The sequence below is a fragment of the Scyliorhinus torazame genome, chromosome 6, assembly GCF_047496885.1.
Source record: "Scyliorhinus torazame isolate Kashiwa2021f chromosome 6, sScyTor2.1, whole genome shotgun sequence".
NCBI lineage: Eukaryota > Metazoa > Chordata > Chondrichthyes > Carcharhiniformes > Scyliorhinidae > Scyliorhinus > Scyliorhinus torazame.
Genome location: NC_092712.1, coordinates 316,151,085 through 316,170,741, shown reverse-complemented (window position 1 = coordinate 316,170,741; position 19,657 = coordinate 316,151,085). Strand labels below are relative to the sequence as shown.

The window sequence follows — 19,657 nt, the reverse complement described above, 5'->3', positions numbered from 1 at the left end:
ACCAAGGCTGGGATTCTCCGCTCTAGAGCCTAAGTGCTCCCACCAGCAGAGAATCGGGACTGGTCTCTGCTGGTGCTGGGATCAGGGCCCAGGTGTGACTCTCTCCTTTACCATGGAAATCCGTGCATGGCGGAGAGCTCACTGGGTTGCCATTTTGAGTGGGCGGCCCGATCCAAAGGTCTGGTGGAGGGGCCCCTCCTGCCCACAATGCTAATCCTGCCCCCACACCCGCTGACGAGGAGGTGCATGGGATTAACGGGTCACCCCCCCACCACAGGACGTCCATATGAGAATGAACCAACACCCCCACCTACCGCCCCACTAACCTCCCCAGCAGTCACTACTATCAGACCCTCCATTAGTCACCCCCATCAGTCACCCCCATCAGTCACCCCCATCAGTCACCCCCATCAGTCATCCCCATCAGTCAACCCCATCAGTCACCTCCATCAGAGACACCATGACACACGCCCATCAGTCACCCCTGCCTGAAAAATGAATAACAGTCCGGGCAGTACAGTGAAAGATCACTGCATTTTCGCTTACCGTTCCCTAATATCAGCTGCTTCAGACAAAGATGTTTAAAGCAGCAGTGCCAGAGACTTCCTCAAATGTCAAGTACGTTTCAAAGGGCCTCAAATCCCTTCTCAGCCTTTGAAATGCAAAGCTTCCTTTCAATTTCACAGAGCGATACATTTCATTAGTCAGCGATTGATAATTTTATTAGTCCAGAGACAGGTGCTTGGTGGATTGTTTATCGATCTTTCCTTTCACACATGAATGCATCTCAAGTACCCTGCTTTGATGCTGGCCACAATGAGTATAAACACTCTTGCTACGATTGACAGCTCCTCACCACATCAAAAGGAGATAAGTGGTTTCAATTCCTCTTGTTCACAGCAAAAAGCACTTTGCGTGGGTTTCCTCCAGGTGCACCAGTTTCCTCCCACAGTCCAAAGATGTGCAGATTAGATAGGGTTACATGGATAGGGCGGAGGAGTTGGCATAGGGAGGGTGCTCTTTCAGAGGGTCGGTGCAGACTCGCTGGGTCGAGTGGCCTTCTTCTGCACTGTAGAGATTCTATTCTGAGATCTTCTCATCCAATTGTAACACCAACTGGGATTGCAGCAGTGTGTGCGTGCGCGCGAGCATGCATGTTGATGGTTCCGTACAAGAGACAGCAATTATTGGCAATCAAGATTGGCTCATTGGAACCCAATTCCATCCTCTTGCACTTTTCAACAAACGTTATTGATTGCGACCAGAAAAGGGAACCTCAATCAATTTATTCAGCATTATCAGACTGTACCAATTGCTGCAATCAAATTGCCATTCTTCTATTAAATCCACACTGCCCCAGGATGAAACTGAGATCGTCCTGAGCTGCCTGGGTTAGTATCACAATTTGTGACACAGTAATCCACTGAATCAATAGGCTCGGGTTCTTTTGCATTTAAAATATAAAGCATCGCAGGACAATAATTAAAAGCCGAAAACAAATTGATTTAAATGTTAGACAGCGGACAGCCAGCGGAAGCTATTACCTCAGGGAAAGCCAAGCAAGGCCAGAAGAGGTCATTCCAGGTTACGTTTTCTAGTACATTCCTTGGAGAGGTGGTAGGATTCTGAACAAACTAAACTGGACCCTCCCCTCAGCAAGATCCATACAAAACAATGTTTTATTTCCAGGATGGGACGTTAAACAAAGGCGTCATGGTTAAGTCTGAAAGGCCTCGAGAAACGGTTGTGAATTAAGAGAGGGTGGGGAGGGGAGGGGGGGGGGTATTCCTAGTGTCCTGACCAATAGTTATCCATCAATCAATTTCAGTAAAAACAGATTATCATCACTTTGCTGTTTGTGGGAGCTTGCTGTGCACAGATTGCGAGACATGTTTTCTACGTTGTGACAACAGTGACTGCGTTGTTTCGTCGGCTGTATATGCTGAGGTTGTGAATGGCGCTATAGAAATGCAAATCTTCCTGCGGCAGGGTTTTCAGTCGGCCTCACCAATCACCAGCCCAGGACTCCGACTCCACCAACCTCTGTCGCAGAGGGGAGGGGGTGCCAACCGTTTATTACCTTTGACCAAACACTCAAATAGGTGTGCTGTAATAAGTGACTGCTTTTGCTTCAAGACTCTTTGCTACAATGTGCGACTCCCGTTGAGAGCCCTGCTACAGTTCTGTTAAAGGTGACACTTTTCATGTGAAAATGCTGGATGCAATTTTGTTTTAGCTTTTTAAAATATTCTTCCAGGGGATGTGCGCATCACTGGCAATGCCAGCATTTTCTTGCCCATATCCTATTGTCCTCGAACTAAGGGGCATGCCAGGCTGGTCCTGCAGGCAGTTAAGAGCCAACCACGTTACTTGTGGATCTGGGGGTCACGAGTACACCGGGCTGGGTAAGGACAGCAGATTTCCTTCCCGAAAGCGCCAATGAACCTGACGGGTTTTCACAGAATATTTACAGTGCAGCAAGAGGTCATTTGGCCCACCCAGCCTGCACTAACTCTCTGAAAGAGTATTCTACCTTGTCCCCCTCCCCTGCCTTAACCCCGTAACCTTGCACATTCCCTCTTTTTGGATAGCAATCCAATTCCTTTTTCAATACCTCGCTCAAACCTGCCTCCATCACCCTCTCAGGAAGTTCGGCCCACACTTTTGCCCATTATTTTCTGTGCCCTCTCGTTCTTAATGTACTCTGGAAGGGGAACAGCTTCTCACTATCTACCCTCAGGATCCTGAATATTTCTGTCAAGTCTCTCCTCTCAGCCTCCTTCTCTCCAAGGAAAACAGAACGGTCGTTTCCGATCTATGATCGTAACTACAGTTCTTTTTCCTTGTGAACTATCAGCGATAGTTTCAGGTTGACCATCACGGAGACAAGATTTCAATCCCAAATTCCATAGAATTCATGCAATCCCCACAGTGCAGAAGGAGGCCATTCGGCCCATCATGTCTGCATTGGCTCTCTGAAAGAGCACCCTAGAAACATAGAACAATACAGCACAGAACAGGCCCTTCGGCCCACGATGTTGTGCCGAACCTTTGTCCTAGATTAATCCTAGATTACCACAGAATTTACAGTGCAGGAGGAGGCCATTCGGCCCATCGAGTCTGCACCGGCTCTTGGAAAGAGCACCCTACTTAAGGTTAACACCTACACCCTATCCCCCTAACCCAGTAACCCCACCCAACACTAAGGGCAATTTTGGACACTAAGGGCAATTTATCATGGCCAATCCACCTAACCTGCACATCTTGGGACTGTGGGAGGAAACCGGAGCACCCGGAGGAAACCCACGCACACACGGGGAGGATGTGCAGACTCCGCACAGACAGTGACCCAAGCCGGAATCGAACCTGGGACCCTGGAGCTGTGAAGCAATTGTACTATCCACAATGCTACCGTGCTGCCCAATGAAATTAAATTAAATGAAAATCACTTATTGTCCCAAGTAGGCTTCAAATGAAGTTACTGTGAAAAGCTCCTAGTCGCCACATTCCGGCGTCTGTTCGGGGAGGCTGGTACGGGAATTGAACCGTGCTGCTGGCCTGCCTTGGTCTGCTTTAAAAGCCAGCTCTTTAGCCCTGTGCTAAACCAGCCCCCTCGACCAACCCTACCTCGACCCACTCCCCCACCCTGTAGCCCCACCTAACCTGCACGTCTTTGGCCACTAAGGGGCAATTTATCTTGGCCAATCCACCTAACCTGCACATCTTTGGACTGTGGGAGGAAACCGGAGCACCCGGAGGAAACCCACGCAGACGATGGGAGGAAAGTGCAAACTCCACACAGTCAGTCACCCGAGGTTGTAATTGAATGCGGGTCCCTGGCGCTGTGTGGCAGCAGTGCTAACCATCGGGCTACCCTGTGAATTGAGTTTAAATTCCACCAGCCATGGAGGGATATGGAGCCATGTCCTCAGAGTGTTAACCTGGGCTCTTTGAATTATTTGTCCACTGACCTAGCCTTTTAAGCATGAGCTTAAAATCCATAACAGCTTTAGGGAGAACATTGTCCCTATTGCTTGACGTGAGAAACGGGTTGTCCTTTCATATTAAATTATTCTTTGTTATTTTTTTGAACAGGCAGCTTGGGGTGGTGGCTTATTAATGTCACAGAAGCATCGTCATAAGTTAAGTGGTGTTGAAAGGTAAATTTCTGCTCATTTTGCAGCACCCATGAAAACTCATTCTGAATATAAAATATATGTGCGCCAGTTTTATTTTTCCTGCTGTTGTGAGACTGTTCTATGTTCCAGGGCCAACTCTGTAACTTGGAATCCACACAAGATAATGGGGGTACCCCTGCAGTGTTCTGCAATTCTCATCCATGGAAAGGTATTTAAATAGTCACTTGGTCGCACAGAACCTGAATCTTGCTGAAAAGACAGACATGTTGCTGAAGTTTTCTTTGTCTTTGCCTCGCATCAGGACAAATGCAAGAATGCCAAATTTCAAACCATCACAGCAATTTATTCCACAGGATCAAATGGTGCTGATTGGTTTGCAAGTCAATTCTGATTGGTCAAGGCATTGCCATAGAGAGCGCAGTGGAGAACATTAGGCTCCCGGGAGTTTGTTGGGTTTGTTTGAAATCGCGCACTGCAATGGGGACTGGGGGTGGGAATGTTGTTACTAAAATCAACAAGTGTGGTTGTGGTGGGGGGTGGGATGCGAGGGTGTGAGTAGAAAAAACATTAAGGCCCAGACTTTTATGCACCTGACCAGCCAGGAGTGGGAGGAGGGATCAGAAAGTTATCAAGAACTCAGGAGTCCATCACAGGCTGTGATGCCACCATATGTGCAAGATGTCACTGATCGGCTCTCTACCCAGATACATGCCTGATCGACAGGATGGATTCCAGTCAGCCAGGGAACCAGTCAGTGACAGTCTCATGGTGAGGTAAATCCGTCGCAGTAGGGGGTGTATCGGCCTGGGCGCAGTGTGTGGCAATGAGCTGATCTCTGAGATGTCTGAGGTGTAAGAGTCCTTCCTGTTTATTTCCTTTGTTCCCATTTCTTTTCCTTTCTTTTATTATTTTTGGTCCATGTGCCTATAATCTGGATGTGCCTTTAAGCAGAAGACTCCGTTGAAACAGTCTGCTTGCCAGATCACTGTGTTCCCAAGGTTTTGTGTTTGAGGAAGGAGAAGCCAGACTCCTCGACACTGAGTGGATCTTAGGGACCAGGTTAGGAGGGAGTCAGCTCGATTGGTTAACTGGCAACCGGTGGGTTGGCTAGGAACAGTGTTCTGCCTGACAATGGTCAGTGATTGGTTCCTGTGTGATCCTTTCTGAGAGAACTTAGCAGAAGTGTTTAAACCTTGAAAGTGGAATGAACTCTCTCTCTCTCTCTCCTGCTTGCTGAAGTGAAAGAACTGTTCCAATGTTCTGAAGCAGTGAGTGCCTGGCCCATCCTTTGCTGTCGACCTGAAATGATGCTGAGTCTGCAGAGAAAGTGGACAACCTTGCCGGAGAAAACCACCTCTAGCCTCGAAGGAAGAAGTACCAAAACGAAAGACTGAACTTAAAAAAGACATTGACTGGAAGTCACCCCAGCACGTCAAAGATCTTTTATTTCTTTTCCCTTTCCACCACCATTTCCCCTCTGTGTTGTGTGTGTCTGTGTGTGTGTGAATAGAGAGTGGGGCAAGTTAGAAAGGGAAGTTTGGGAAAGTGCTATTCGATAGTCAGTTATATTTTTCTGTCCATTTAATTATACATAATAAAATGTTACTTGCGGTAAAGTTACAAACCAGGTGACTGCAGTTTATTAAGATCAACCAAGGACCTCGAGTATTTTAAGTAAAATCTAATTTCACCTGTGTTGCGACTCCGGGTCAAGTGGGGCTGGAATTGACCGCGCGTCAACCCAGGGTGTCGTAATGGGGCCATGGGAGAGGGGTTAGCGTTTGATCTCAAAAGGGGTAATGACTGTGGGGGAGGTTGAAAACCAATGCGGGCTGCCGATACCAGGGTCATGGCGGACGAACCAGAGGCCTGGAGGTGTGAGGAAATTGGAGGCCTGAGGCCGGAATGCAGCTGGACGGGGAGAGGGGGGAGGGGGATGGGGCATGGGGTGCTGCTTTAGCTGGTGTTTTAACTGGAGGTCTAGCTGGAAAGCAAGGAAAAATCGTAGGCCCGAGAGGGAGGTCTGATGTCTCATTTGGGGAAGGATCAAAGACCTGGGCTTCAGGTTGAGGCCTAGGAGTGTTAGATTTGAGCTCTTAGTGGGACAGAATCAAAGGCCTTGGAGGAGGGGTGGGAGGGGGGGTTGAATTGCAAGCCTCGTGGGGAAGGTCGGGCTGGTAGTGCCCATTTGCGGAGATTCCTCAATTAAGCTGGTACACTGTATCCAGGATGTTGGTGTAAAGACACCTCCAGGATCCACCAGGCCTCGCCTCGCGTAATTGTTTGCTGACATTCTGAAACTCTAGTCAACAACAGGTAAATTCAAAAAGCAGAATAAGATGGGAATGTCATGCTCATAATCATCGTTTAATTTCCAACCATCCTCTTTGGATGAGTCAGCTCTTCAGAAGGTGCATTTGTGGACTGTACACGACTTTGCGATGGGAATTTGTATGTACTGAAGAGGAGAGTGATATCAGAGTTACAAAATCCAATGCGCAAAGTGGACGGGACAAACCCCTAATCCATCCCCTTGCCTGCTCCAAAAACCAATTCAAATTCAAATTGAATCCAATTCGTGGTCCCCTCAAAAGGGACCCAAGCTGTCAGGAACAGGCATTGCCTGATCACACACTTGACCTTATTCAAAAGGCCAAGAAGTTTTCTGTTGTTGGTGTGCTGAGACCCTGATTTTGAGACAGCACAACCCTAGAGGGAACGTAAATGGCCCGGGGTATTTCGGACTTCCAAATGAACATGTACCATCCCATGGTGACAGGGGATAGCGCGTGGTGTTCTTTGTGTTGCTAATGTTAGGATGGTTGGCATAGTGTTCACAAATAGCTTTAAATTAAACAAAGCTATAAATTTATTAACATTACTAATTTGGATTCGACACTTATTCCTAGATAATACACAGTTGATAATAAACATATAACCTACATTCATCTACTTCTAATCTCTACACTATTACATTAACTATGATCTGCTCTCACTCACACTATCTTTCCTTCAGTCTGTTCTCTGTCTTTCTCCTCAACCTCTCACCCATAAGGCATCAGTTGCGTATATATTTGTACATCTAGCTCCCTCTAGTGGTTGATTTCAACATTTTATTAACCTTTGCAGTTCTCACATTTATGATAATGTCACATAGAGGTGCATTGCCCGTCCATCAAGATTAGCAGCTATTGTGAGTTTAATGAATTGTGGATAATAAGGAAGCTTTCCAAGAGCTTTCCCTTTCAGTAAATGTGTTTCTTTGACACCCAGATGGTGACAGAAAAGATCAGGAGAAATCAGGAAGTGCGTGCAATGCAGCAATCCTATCCACCCCTCCTTCAAAGGAGAATAATTTTCGCTCCCAACCTACCCCACAACAGGAGGAAGCTTCAGGGCAATAAGTAATAGTGGACACATACAGACAAACAGAACTTAAGCTGTCTACTCAATATCACATAAAGGATATTTAACTGTAACATAAAATGGAGCATTTAGCAAATGTTAGCTTTGCGTTAAATAAAATATTGCCTTGGTCTTTTATCAACTGTTCTGATCTTTGATAGGGTTTGCTCCTCAACTGCAATAAAATGTGTGCCCAGTACCTGTTTCAGAATGACAAGCCGTATAATGTATCCTATGATACAGGAGATAAAACAATTCAGTGTGGTCGTCACGTCGATGTCTTCAAATTCTGGTTGATGTGGAAAGCAAAGGTAATGAAGACTGAGTGAAAGTGAAGAAGATTAACCCTGAAACCATAGTATGGGATGATAGCATGTGAACACTTAATATTCTAATTTATCCGACAATTGCCTTAGGTATACACAAAATCTGCAGTGCAGGAACAGGCAATTCAGCTCAACTGATCACTGCTGCTGTTGATACTCTAGACAAATTACCTCTTTACAACCTTCACTAATATCACATTCTCTTTCCCTCTTCAATGCATCAACCCTCCGCTTAACTGCATATTAGGGGGCTGGTTTAGCTCAGTAGGCTAGACAGCTGGTTTGTGATGCAGAACAAGTCCAGCAGCGCGGGTTCAATTCCCGTACCAGCTGGGAATTCTGAATTCTCCCTCTGTGTACCTGAACAGGCGCCAGAATGTGGCGACTAGGGGCTTTTCACAGTAACTTCATTGCGGTGTTAATGTAAGCCTACTTATGACAATAAAGATTATTTATTTATTTCATCAATCTTCCCTGCTCCAATCTTGCAGCAGCAAGTCACACATTTGCATCATTCTCAACGAAAAGAAATTCCTCTCAAATGCTTTCTTTGATCTGTTAGTGACTATCTTCTGTTTATTTCCCCTTGTTCTAGATTCACCCATAGGTGAAGCAGTCTCTCGACAACGACACCACTGAAAACCTTTTCAGAATTATAAAGACTTTAGTCAGGCCTTTTCCCTTTCCTGGAAAAATGAGCCCCCTTCCTTTCAATCTTTCCACATAGCCTCACCGTATCAATTCTGGCAATCATTCCTTCCTTCCAATGTTCCAAAACCCTCTTTATAATGTGGAAACCAAGACTGTGCTTGACACTCCAAATGTCGCTTGACCAAGGTTCAATACACATTTGGTGTGACCTTCCTGCTTCTATTCCTCGAAATCAACCCCAGCATTTTGCACTATTTATTGTCTTATCGACGTTACATTTAGTGATTTCTCTATTGGTAACCCCAGATCTTGTTGCTCATCTGCCCAATCTAGTTCTTACCTCTCCCCATTTTACCGCCCAAAAATCAATCACCTCATACTTTGCTGTGTTGAATTTAATTTGTCATTTGCCCAACTACTCTCCAAATTCTTTTGCGCCTTCTTGCATTTCTGTTCGGTCCTTCGCCTCACTGGCTCAGCCACCTCATTCGGTATCATCGCCAAGTTACTTCTGCAAGACTCCAAATTCTGAGACCAAATCATTTTGTGTACAGTTAATGATTTGCAGGAAGTAGGAAATGTTTCCCCCTGGCACCACTCAATACATTTTGAAATAGAGGTTCAAAGACAAGGGACCAAATTCAGAACATGCACAAATTGCAGGTCCATTTTAATATCCTTTATGGTGAATCACATTGTAATTTAAATTGGTTTGGTCAAACAGGTCCATTTGATTTGATCAAAAAAGATATCAAAGTTGTATACTCTTACTTTTGAAAATGTCAACATTTCCCCCCAAAAAGTCGAATCTAACCTTATCGATGACCATCGCTCATGACTTTCAATATTTATATAGAATTAGAATGGACAGGCCATTCTGTCCAACAGCCCCATGTCAGTATATATGTCCCACATGAGCCTCCGTCCACTCCATTTTCATCTCGCCCAATCAGCGTAACCTTTAAGGATTGTACAGTAGCCAGGTCGCTGGCCAGCACAGTGTTTGTTGCCCATCCCTCAATGCCCTTGCATTGAGAGGTTCGCTCGGCCATTTCAGAGGGCAGTTAAGGGTCGTCCGCATTGCTGCGGGTCAGGGGTCACATGTGGGCTCACGGTGTGGACTGAATAACCTCAGTGGGAAATTCTGAGCCGTTCCAAGTGCCCGGGATTCAAAAGCATTTTAGAAGTTAAGCAGAAAACAAAGAAGGGAAAATAATTTGAAGCATTACAGCGCTGAAGCCAATTGTAAAACCAAAAATTAAACAATAGCGGGGAATCCTGAACAACGGTCACGCAAAATCATTTTTTAAAAAAGATTCTCCTTTCATGGGTTGTGGATGTCGCTGACAATTTTGCTCACCCCTAATTGCCCTTGAACTGAATGGCTTGCTCAGTCAGAGGGCAGTTAGGAGTCAAGCACATTACTCTCAGTCTTGAGTCACATGTCGGCCAGACCAGGTTAACAAAGGCAGATTTCCCTCCCTAAATGCGTTAGTGAACCAGATGGGGTGTTTTACAACAATCGACAATAGTCACCATTATTGAGACTAGCTTTTCAATTCCAGATTTTAAAAAAATATTATTGAGAGCACCCAATTGTATTTTTTCCAATTAAGGGGCAATTCAGCGTGGCCAATACACCTACCCAGCACATCTTCTTGGGCTGTGGATGTGAGACCCACGCAGACATGGGGAGAATGTGCAAAAGTTTGCATGGACAGTGACCCGGGGCCGGGATCGAACCCGGGTCCTTGGTGCCATGAGGCAGCAGTGCTAACCACTGCGCAGCCAGGCCGCCCCTCAATTCCAGATTATTACTTGAATTTAAAACTGCACCAGCTCCTGTGGTGGTGGGATTTAAATCTTTGCGGCAGAGCATTTCTGCCTGGATTTCTGGATTACTGGTCCAGTGACATTAATCCCCTCCTGTGTTAGAAGAACAGATCTCCCCCCCGGCTCGATAAGCCTCAGCTGTTGGTAGACTCAGTCGGTGATACTCACATGTCCATGCAGCGAGCGATGAGCATCGTCGAGGGCGGGTGTCATCATTGGGAGAACCGTTGACTTTTAGCAGCTCTCCAAATGTTCCTGTGGTGATGCCCGTTGGTGTCAGGTACAGAAAATCCCTCATTTGACCACAAAATCTGGGCTGTTACTCTAGTGCGATGCTGAGTACAGCATTCCCGGGGGTACTGCCTTCTGATGGAATGAGAAACTAAACTGTTTGTTCCCACTTGTATGCGAAAAATTTCACAGTGTTATCTTGAAGAATAGCAGGGGAGGTATCTTCTCAACATTTACCCCTCAATCAACATTGCAAAAATAGATCATCTGGTCATTATCACTTTGCAGTTTGTGAAAGTAGGCTGGATGCAGATTGGCTGCTGTGTTTCCATCACAATGACGACATTTCAAAAAGTACATTGGCTATACATTGGGTGGTGTAGTATAATGGTTAATAGAACAGTTATGGGAATAAGTTACTGATATAATCATGGTGCAAAAGTGACACTATTCCAGAGACTATGTAGAGAGGATGGAATAGTCAGTACTCAAGAGCAGTGTTCTTCAAACTTTTTTCCGGGAACCCATTTTTCCCAACCGGCCAATCTTCGGGACCCAACCCGGCCGACCTTCGCGACCCACGCCGGCCGACCTTTGCGACCCACGCCTTCCGACCTGCGGCATCCACCATTTTCTCTGACCTTGTTTGCTGCTGACAAAAATGGAGGAAATGATTTTGGGTCCCTTTGGCCCTCGTACACGCTCCTCCAATGGAACCTGTTGGATGAAGGTGAAGCCTTCTGGTGTCGGAAAGTATGGAGTCTCAATCCGTCCAAAGTTCTGAATTTTTTTCCTGTAAAATTTTATCAAATAAACTCTCCCCCCCCCCACCCGAACTTGTGAAAAAAAAAATTAGTAAAATAAATGAAAAAAATGAACAAAGCCCCCCTAAACATGTAAATATAATAAAATGAATAAAATAAATGAAAAAAAAATTAAATGAATAAAATAAATGAATAAAAACCACTACAGAATTTGTAAATCAAAAAGCTGCAACCTTTTAACGAAAATAGCGGCCGCACTGCGCATGCGTGCCCGATTATCGCCGCGCATGCGCAGTGCGGCCGCTATATATTATTTTAAACATGTTCGCGGCAGCTTGCAGCTGGCGTTCTGAAAAGCCGGCTGCTGCGCGGGCATTTGCGCGATCGGATGCGCTGTGGACAACGGCTCCGCAACCCTCCCGACACCCGCTTGCGACCCACCCGCGGGTCGCGCCCCCGACTTTGAAGAACACTGCTCAAGAGGAATGTGCCTACCGGGTAATAATAATAACCTTTATTAGTGTCACAAGTAGGCTTACATTAACACTGCAATGAAGTGACTGCGAAAAAACCCTAGTTGCCACACCCCGGCGCCTGGTCGGGTACACAGACGGAGAATTCAGAATGCCCAATTCACCTAATAGCATGTCTTTCGGGACTTGTGGAGGAAACCGGAGCACCCGGAGGAAACCCACGCAGACACGGGGAGAACGTGCAGACTCCGCACAGGCAGTGGCTCAAGTCGGTAATCGAACCCCGGTCCCTGGAGCTGTGAAGCAACAGTGCTAACCACTGTGCTTACATGCCACCCATGTGCCGTGTGGCACATTGTGTTAATGGTCTAAATAGTGTCAATAAACCAGTTTGACGTATCTACTTGAGTCAGACCACAGTTCCTCAAGATAGGGCATGCCACTCAACCAGCATATGAAAGTCCTCAGGTTGTGAAAGAGGCTGAAGAGATACAAGTTTTTCTTTCTAACAAGCAGTCCAAGAGCCGATCTTTATATTTCTTTGTCACTGGAGTTACTACATGCACTATCACAATACAGTGTGAAATAAATTAACTTTTGCTGTTATACTTTACAGGGCACATCAGGGTTTGAGAAGCAAATTGATAAGTGCCTTGAACTTGCAGAGTATCTGCACCGCAAACTCAAAGGAAGAGATGATTTTAAGCTGGTGTTTAATGATAAAGTAAGTTTCTCAGCTTTTATACTGTATGTATAAGAGCATTGGAGCAGTAACTTTCCCCCCTTTGGGATCTCGATTACAATCCATTAGAGAGTCCAAAGATGTGCAGGTTAGGTGGATTGGCCGTGCTAAATTGTCCCTCAGTGTCCAAAGGTTAGATGGGTTTACGGGGATAGGGCGGGGTAGAGGGCTTAGCCAGGGTGCTCTTTCAGAGAGCCGGTGCGGACTCGATGGCCCAATGGCCTCCTTTTGCACCGTAGAAATTTGATGGATTCGATGGATCAAAGGACAATTTTCCTGCTTTTGCCACTCCAACAGTAAGGATCACATTCTATGCACATTGGAATATTGGGAAGGAGGATAGCCAGCCCATGTTGCGACCTGACCAAGTTACTATCCATTGAAAATAGTTTTTTTAAATCACTTTCTCAGAGTTACAATGCCAGAGCTGAGAGTGTGGACAGGGGCAAACCCCTAATCCAGCTCCTTGCCTGCTCCAAAAACATACCAGATCCAGGCATTACACCTGACCTCACGCTCATCTTAGCTAAAAGGCCGAGAAGCGATCCATTGAAAATAGTGAACAAAAGATCGGATATACAGCAAAGTGAGAAATTACCCATTGCCTTCTTCTAAAACTACTGCCATCTTAAAGAACCATTTCTATGAATACACAGCATCAAGGGTAACTTCCCCCAGCACAGGGGGCGAGCGTGGGGGGGGGGGGGGGGGGTGCACGGAACCTCATATCAGAATGATCGTTTATCCAGCAAAGTTAAAGCCAGCAAACTGTGGGGATCCATCCACATCATTTGTCTTGTTATGATTCCCTGGTGCTGGCTTCTGATTTGCGAGGCTCAAACCTGGGAGAATGCAACTATAAAATTAGTCATCAAGTGTACAGATGTGTAGCACTGTCTTACTTTAAATGTTGGCTTTCCATCAGCTCCCATTTTGCAATTTGTCTCCTGGGGCATGTCGGTTGTGGGGCAATATTATTGGGAATATCGTGGGTTTTTTTTTCATCTTCCCCTGCCCTGTATCTCTCCATCCTAGTCACCTTTTCAGCTGAGAGGATAGGCCCAAGCCCTTTATTTAGGCTTTCACCGTAACCACTGGGAAACGTGTCGGTCAGCAGAGACTGTATCTTATAATGTCTGCCACGCTCGGTGGGCTGTATGTCTAGCTTCTACTCAGCGTTTTCCCACCGCTGCCCTTTGAAGCTGTGTACACACCTGTAGGTATGAATCCATGATAATGCATCATTCGGTGGTATATTGCATTTGAATAATTTCTCAAACAGCCATGGCACTGGGGCAGCAGACATTTTGCCAGGATTCGACCGTAGGTTTCCCCAGTTTGTGCTGCTGTGCCCCTGAAATTGGCAAAAGGTTTGAGCCTGCCACTGTGCCTGGGTAGAAATGGTGCCAGGGATAAGGAAATCTGGCACCAAGGTTAGTCTGGAGAAGCTAGAGTTGTTCTCCTTTGAGCAAAGGAGATTGAGGGAAAGTCTAGTCGAGGTGTAGAAGATCGTAACAGGTGAAGACAAGGCGGACAAAGAAAAGTTGCTCCCATTAGCTGATATTACATGGACTAGAAGGACACATATATAAGTATTTGGGCAAGAGATAAAGGTAGGCTGTGAGGAAGCCCTTTCATGATGCAGCGAGTGGTATTGACCTGGACCTCGCTGCCAATGTATGTGGCAGGGACGATCAATAATTTCAAAAGGAAATTGAATGGGCTCTTGAGGGTAATAAGTGTTCAAGGTAATGGGAATTGAGCGGAGGAATGGTACTGACCGGAATTCTCTAAACTGTGCTGTAACACTCTGCAATTCTATGATTCGAATTGGTTTTGACTCAAAAAGACCTGTTGGATTTCAGGTCTGATCAACAATCCAAATAGTGTTCATAATGACTTCTTAGGATTGATGCAAGTCCCATTGGGCTTGAGATCTCAACACAAAACAAGACTTCTTAAGATACTCCTTCATTGGAATGTAGAGTGTGAATGTGAACATACTCATTCCACGGTAGGAGAACATTGTTGGAAAATGGTCAAGCAGCGCATTACAGCATTTTAGTGAATCACATAAACCTGCAGAGGTTGCTACTCCCAATGCAAAGTACCATCCTCACATCTCAACTAGTCAGATAAGTCTACAAAGCAACCTCATCGCTGTTGAGTTATTGGTATTATAAAAGAACAAAAAATTAGACCTCTTTCTCATTCAGTATTATTATCACATAAAGGTTTCAAGGTAAAAATGATTTGACCCTGCCCTGATATTTTGAAATCAGTGGCAGATCGGAGGGTAAACAAGGTGAACCGGCAATCAACCAGTTTGCACTTTCATAAGGGACCAATGTCACCATCAACAGTGTAAACCTGTGTATTTTCTTGTATTGTTTTGCGATTTGGATTGAGGCACTGTTGTCAGAGAGTTTGGCAAAGATTTACTCCGCAAAACAGCAAGAAAAAAAATAATTCTGACACATTAATCAGCAGTTTTCCGTCGCTACTTTTGAATAACAACAAGCGTTTGTCTATTTTACTTTCCTGTTCCCACTCAGCCCGAGCACACCAATGTGTGTTTCTGGTACATTCCACCAAGTCTCAAAGAAATGCCTGAAAATGCAGAACGGGACAGAAAGCTTCATCAGGTGAGCTTTCAAACTGATGTTATTTGCTCAATTGTTCACTCTTTGTCACTATGCAAGAGCCAGCTGGTATGCTCCATGGGCAAAGACAATTTGATCATACGTTAGGAGGCACAATTCAAATGAAACCAATGTGCCAATTTGTCCTAAGCCTCTCGCCTGGAACAACAGAGGGCAGGCTGGAGCAATGACATAAATGGCATCTTTTCTTGAAGGTTTCTGCCCATCTTCTTCTGATATTTTGTCCAGCAATTATGAAAATCCCTTAAACCCCTTCTGGCAAAGTAAAGGGAGTGTATTTTACATGCACTTTTTTGTGAAGGGCGTTTCTCACCACTCACACCGGAGGTTTTCCTTTCAAATAAGACAAGTTCTTTTGGGTCTGAGTTCACTGTACTGGGTGATTGAGTGGTTTTTAAACTGGCCTCGCCCAGTTAATTGCTATGACATGTTTTTTTTGTGCTGGATGTTGCTACAAGTTTGAGAAGCGCAGTGCCCTCTTACGAGGCATCCGGGACTTGTGTGAACCAGGCAAGCAACTCTGTGCCTCCTTCACCAATCAGATTGGAGTATTGTGAAATGAGCAGCACAGAGTCTGAACAAGGAGGCGTCAGTTAAAGTACCCAACTCGTGTTAAATAAGGTACAGAAAGAATAAATAAAGATGGGATTGAGAGAGTGTGAAAAAAGAGACAGAAAGGAAAACAACATTTTTTAAAATCTCCAACAATAATTCAATCTGAAGGAATGGTGTTCCACACTTGTAAAGTTCATTTTCATCAACAGTAATTGAGACTTGTTGCATCTTTAAAAAAGTACTTTGTAATGGAAAAGACCGAACAGTCTATCGAAAGTTAGGACCATATCAGTGACATCAGTACAGGAACTTCATGCCATTCGATGCTTTTGAATAGGGAGCTAGACCATGGAGTCACAGTAGCCCAGTGGCTAGCACTGTTACTTTCCAGCTCCAGAGACCTGGGTTCGATTCCTGGCTTGGGTCACTGTCTGTTCTCCCCGTACGTTCTCCCCGTGTCTGCGTGGGTTTCCTCCGGGTGCTCTGGTTTCCTCCCACAATCCCCGAAAGACATGTTGCTAGGTGAATTGGACATTCTAAATTCTCCCTCTGTGTACCCGAACAGGCACCGGAGTGTGGCGACTAGGGGATTTTCACAGTAACTTCATTGCAGTGTTAATGTAAGCCTATTGTGACACTAATAAAGATTATTATTATGACATGCCATTTTGCACAGCTGGCAGAGAAGCGATGGATCTCAGATATCAGCATATAGACTTTCTACGCTCATCCGAAGGTGCTGCCTGATTTGCGCAGAAATAACAATGACCGCCATTATTTCTGTAGTAAACTCCGACCCATAATCACACACATTGCACACAGCCTTTGGGATTTAACTTGATGGCAGAACCTCAAACACCTCTTCTCCATGTCTTAGTTTCTTAGAGATGGTGGCTGTCATGTCGAAAATAGATTCTCCAATCGATTATTTAATCATTTAATGCTGGTGGGTTAATACTTTAATCCTTCCATATGCCCCATCCTGCTCCTCCAGAACGGAAATAAAAACTGGAAAATCTGGGAATACCCAGCAGGTCAGGCGGCATCTGGAGAGAGAAACAGAGTTCATTGGTTTGATTTTTCTGGCTGTTCCTGCCAATGGAATCTTGAGCCACTGAGTGTGGACAATGGGAAACCCCATTGAATCACCGGGACCAGGAGGTCCCACCGCCGGCCAATAGCAAACCGCCTCCATCACCGCTAAATATGCCGGGGGGAGGGGGCGGTTGGGGGGTGTTGGAAATCCCGCCGTAAGTTTCAGGTTCACGGCCTTTCATCAGACCTGGCTGATTCGGAATTCCTGACACAAGGCACCTCCCATTTCAATGTCAAATTTTTTTTCTGAGTCACAAAATCCTGAACTTGCCTTTTTGTCGATATTCAGGTGGCACCAAAGATTAAAGCGTGTATGATGGAGGAAGGGTCAACAATGGTTGGGTACCAACCACAGAGGGACAAGGTTAACTTCTTCCGAATGGTCTTTTCGAACCCAGCTACAAACGCATCCGATGTCGACTTCCTGATTGAAGAAATTGCGAGGCTTGGGCAGGATTTATAAATTCGTAGCAGTTACAGAAAAAGCAAAATGTTTGGGGGAACCTTTTTTTGCTTACCTTTGCTATGAACTGCTTAACCTCGGAGCAAATGAATGTCCCGACTGCTGGATGATAAAATTAGACTATGGGTTCTCTTTGGTGTTTGCTTACAGGCCTCAACAAATTATTGTCCGTGCTTAAATTATTGCCCATCCATCGTCATCCTTGAACTGAGTGGTTTGCTTGGGCATTTCAGAGGGCAGTTAAGAGTCATCCACATTGCTACGGGTTTGGAGTTGTATATCTCGGCCATACTGGGTACAGACTGGGCAGCACGATAGCACAGTGGTTAGCACATTTGCTTCACAGCTCCAGGGTCCCAGGTCCAATTCCCGGCTTGGGTCACTGCCTGTGAGGAGTCTGCACGTTCTCCCCCTGTCTACGTGGGTTTCCTCCGGGTGCTCCGGTTTCCTCCCACAGTCCAAAGATGTGCAGGCCAGGTGGATTGGCCATGATAAATTGCCCTTAGTATCCAAAAAAGGTTAGGTGGTGTCATGGGGATAGGGTGGAGGTGTGGGTAAAGAGAGGAGGTATGGGCTTGGGTAGGGGTGCTCTTTCCAAGGGCTGGTGCACACTCGATGGGATGAATAGCCTCCTTCTGCACTGTAAATTCTATGAGATGTCAGATTTCCTTCCCTTAAGGACATTAGCGAACCGAATCGGGTTTTTCAACCATCTAATAGTTTCATGGTCACCATTTGTGATTTATTTGATGAAATTTATATTTCACAGCTGCTGTGGTAGAATTTGAACTTACATCATGCATCTAGATTACTAGTTCAATAATTTCCTACTGTCCTCTGCTGGCTTGGGTTGCTTTTGGAAAATCACGGGATCTTTCTACACATGCCAGTAGGAAAAATCAAATCAGACATCAGTATCTAATTCAGAGATCAAAAGCTTCTTGAGCTCGCACATGTATTCAGAGGCTACCAGCCTTTACCATAATCAATTCTGAGGCAGTTTTGAGGATGGTTTGATCCTCGAGGTTGTACAGTGGGGTCCTCGATGAGAAATCTATTTGGTATACGGCAGCTAGTGGTGTCAGTGTGGCTCAGGTGGTAGCACACTTGCTTTTGCGTTGCAAAGTTCTAGGTCCAAGACCCCCCTTGAGGACTTGAGTACAAACATCGAGGTTGATATGTGAAGGAATGCAACTATAAATATGAAGTTAGAACAGAATCCAGCTATAAAAATAAGGAGTTATCAGAGTGATTCTCCGAATAAGAGATTAAAAATTCAAAAGCAGAGTTCCTCTGCTGGGCAAAGGTTTAAAAGTCCTGGGCACAATTGTGTGCCCAAGGACAGCAACGCCGACTTGGTATATTGGCAGTTCTGAAAAGACAGGAACTGGCTTTTATGTCACCTCAACAATACATTGGTAAATTGTACGATACTACAATCAAACAATAGGTAACCTAAAGCATGATGTTAATTAACTTATTAACTGAACCCTGGAAACTGAGCATTGCAAGGAAGTGACCACTGTCTGTACCCCTCAGTATCCAGTTTGATTGAAGGACATTGATGAAGCACAAACAATGTTGTTAAGCATGAGTGCTCAACATGCTTCCTGCTGGTTTAGCTTTTTAGGGTATCAATATTAGAACTACATAGTAGGATTTTAGATGTGTTGGACTCACTCCAGCGTCTCTCAAGATAAAGACAGTTGATGTAATGTAGTGAGATTGTTCTCACCTTAATTGGGATAGACATTTTGCTGAGCTCGGTTGATTTCTACTTGGGGATTTAAGGTAAATATTACTTTGAATATTGATGGATATTGTAAATATCTCTCTGTAACATTAAGACTTGGATTCTGTATTAGAAACATGATTATACTTACCTTTTTTAGAACTGTCAATGTTGTGATTGAGTTAACTTCAAAAGTGAATTACATTTAGTGCTTTAATAAACTCTTCAGTAATTAAGAAAGTATATTGTCTCATATGATCTTCTGAACCAATTTGGAAACCCCATCTCTGTACATGCTTCAATGGGGAGTTACATAGTTGTGGAGAGATGCCTGGACTTTATAATAACCGGGTTGTTATAATCTTGCTAAATCTTGTTAAAAAGGCTACTCCAATTCCAATTCTCTTCCCGTACCTTGTGATGCACTAAGGAAGCTTTTTTGTCTGTTTCCATAGTCAGGAATTCCTGGAACGGGTTGCTAGTCTGTCACCAGGGGGACACTGTTACAATCCCAGTCAATGTTATAACTGGAAAGGAAGATCCCAGAATGGAACCATGGCTTAAAAGACCGTAAATGTTACTTTT

The 19,657-nt window shown here is 45.0% G+C and overlaps 1 protein-coding gene across 1 annotated transcript in view; it reads left to right on the top strand.

Moving 5' to 3' along the window:
* The window catches only part of gad3 (glutamate decarboxylase 3), a 68,849-nt gene extending 49,573 nt beyond the window's left edge, over nucleotides 1-19,276 (top strand). Inside the window, exons 10-15 of the mRNA XM_072510128.1 lie at nucleotides 4,096-4,160; nucleotides 4,269-4,347; nucleotides 7,706-7,855; nucleotides 12,439-12,546; nucleotides 15,120-15,209; nucleotides 17,167-19,276. Of these exons, the coding sequence (XP_072366229.1) occupies nucleotides 4,096-4,160; nucleotides 4,269-4,347; nucleotides 7,706-7,855; nucleotides 12,439-12,546; nucleotides 15,120-15,209; nucleotides 17,167-17,340 (666 nt within the window). The 3' untranslated portion in view covers nucleotides 17,341-19,276. The remainder of the gene's footprint in view (nucleotides 1-4,095; nucleotides 4,161-4,268; nucleotides 4,348-7,705; nucleotides 7,856-12,438; nucleotides 12,547-15,119; nucleotides 15,210-17,166) is intronic.
* The last annotated feature ends 381 nt before the right edge of the window (nucleotides 19,277-19,657 follow it).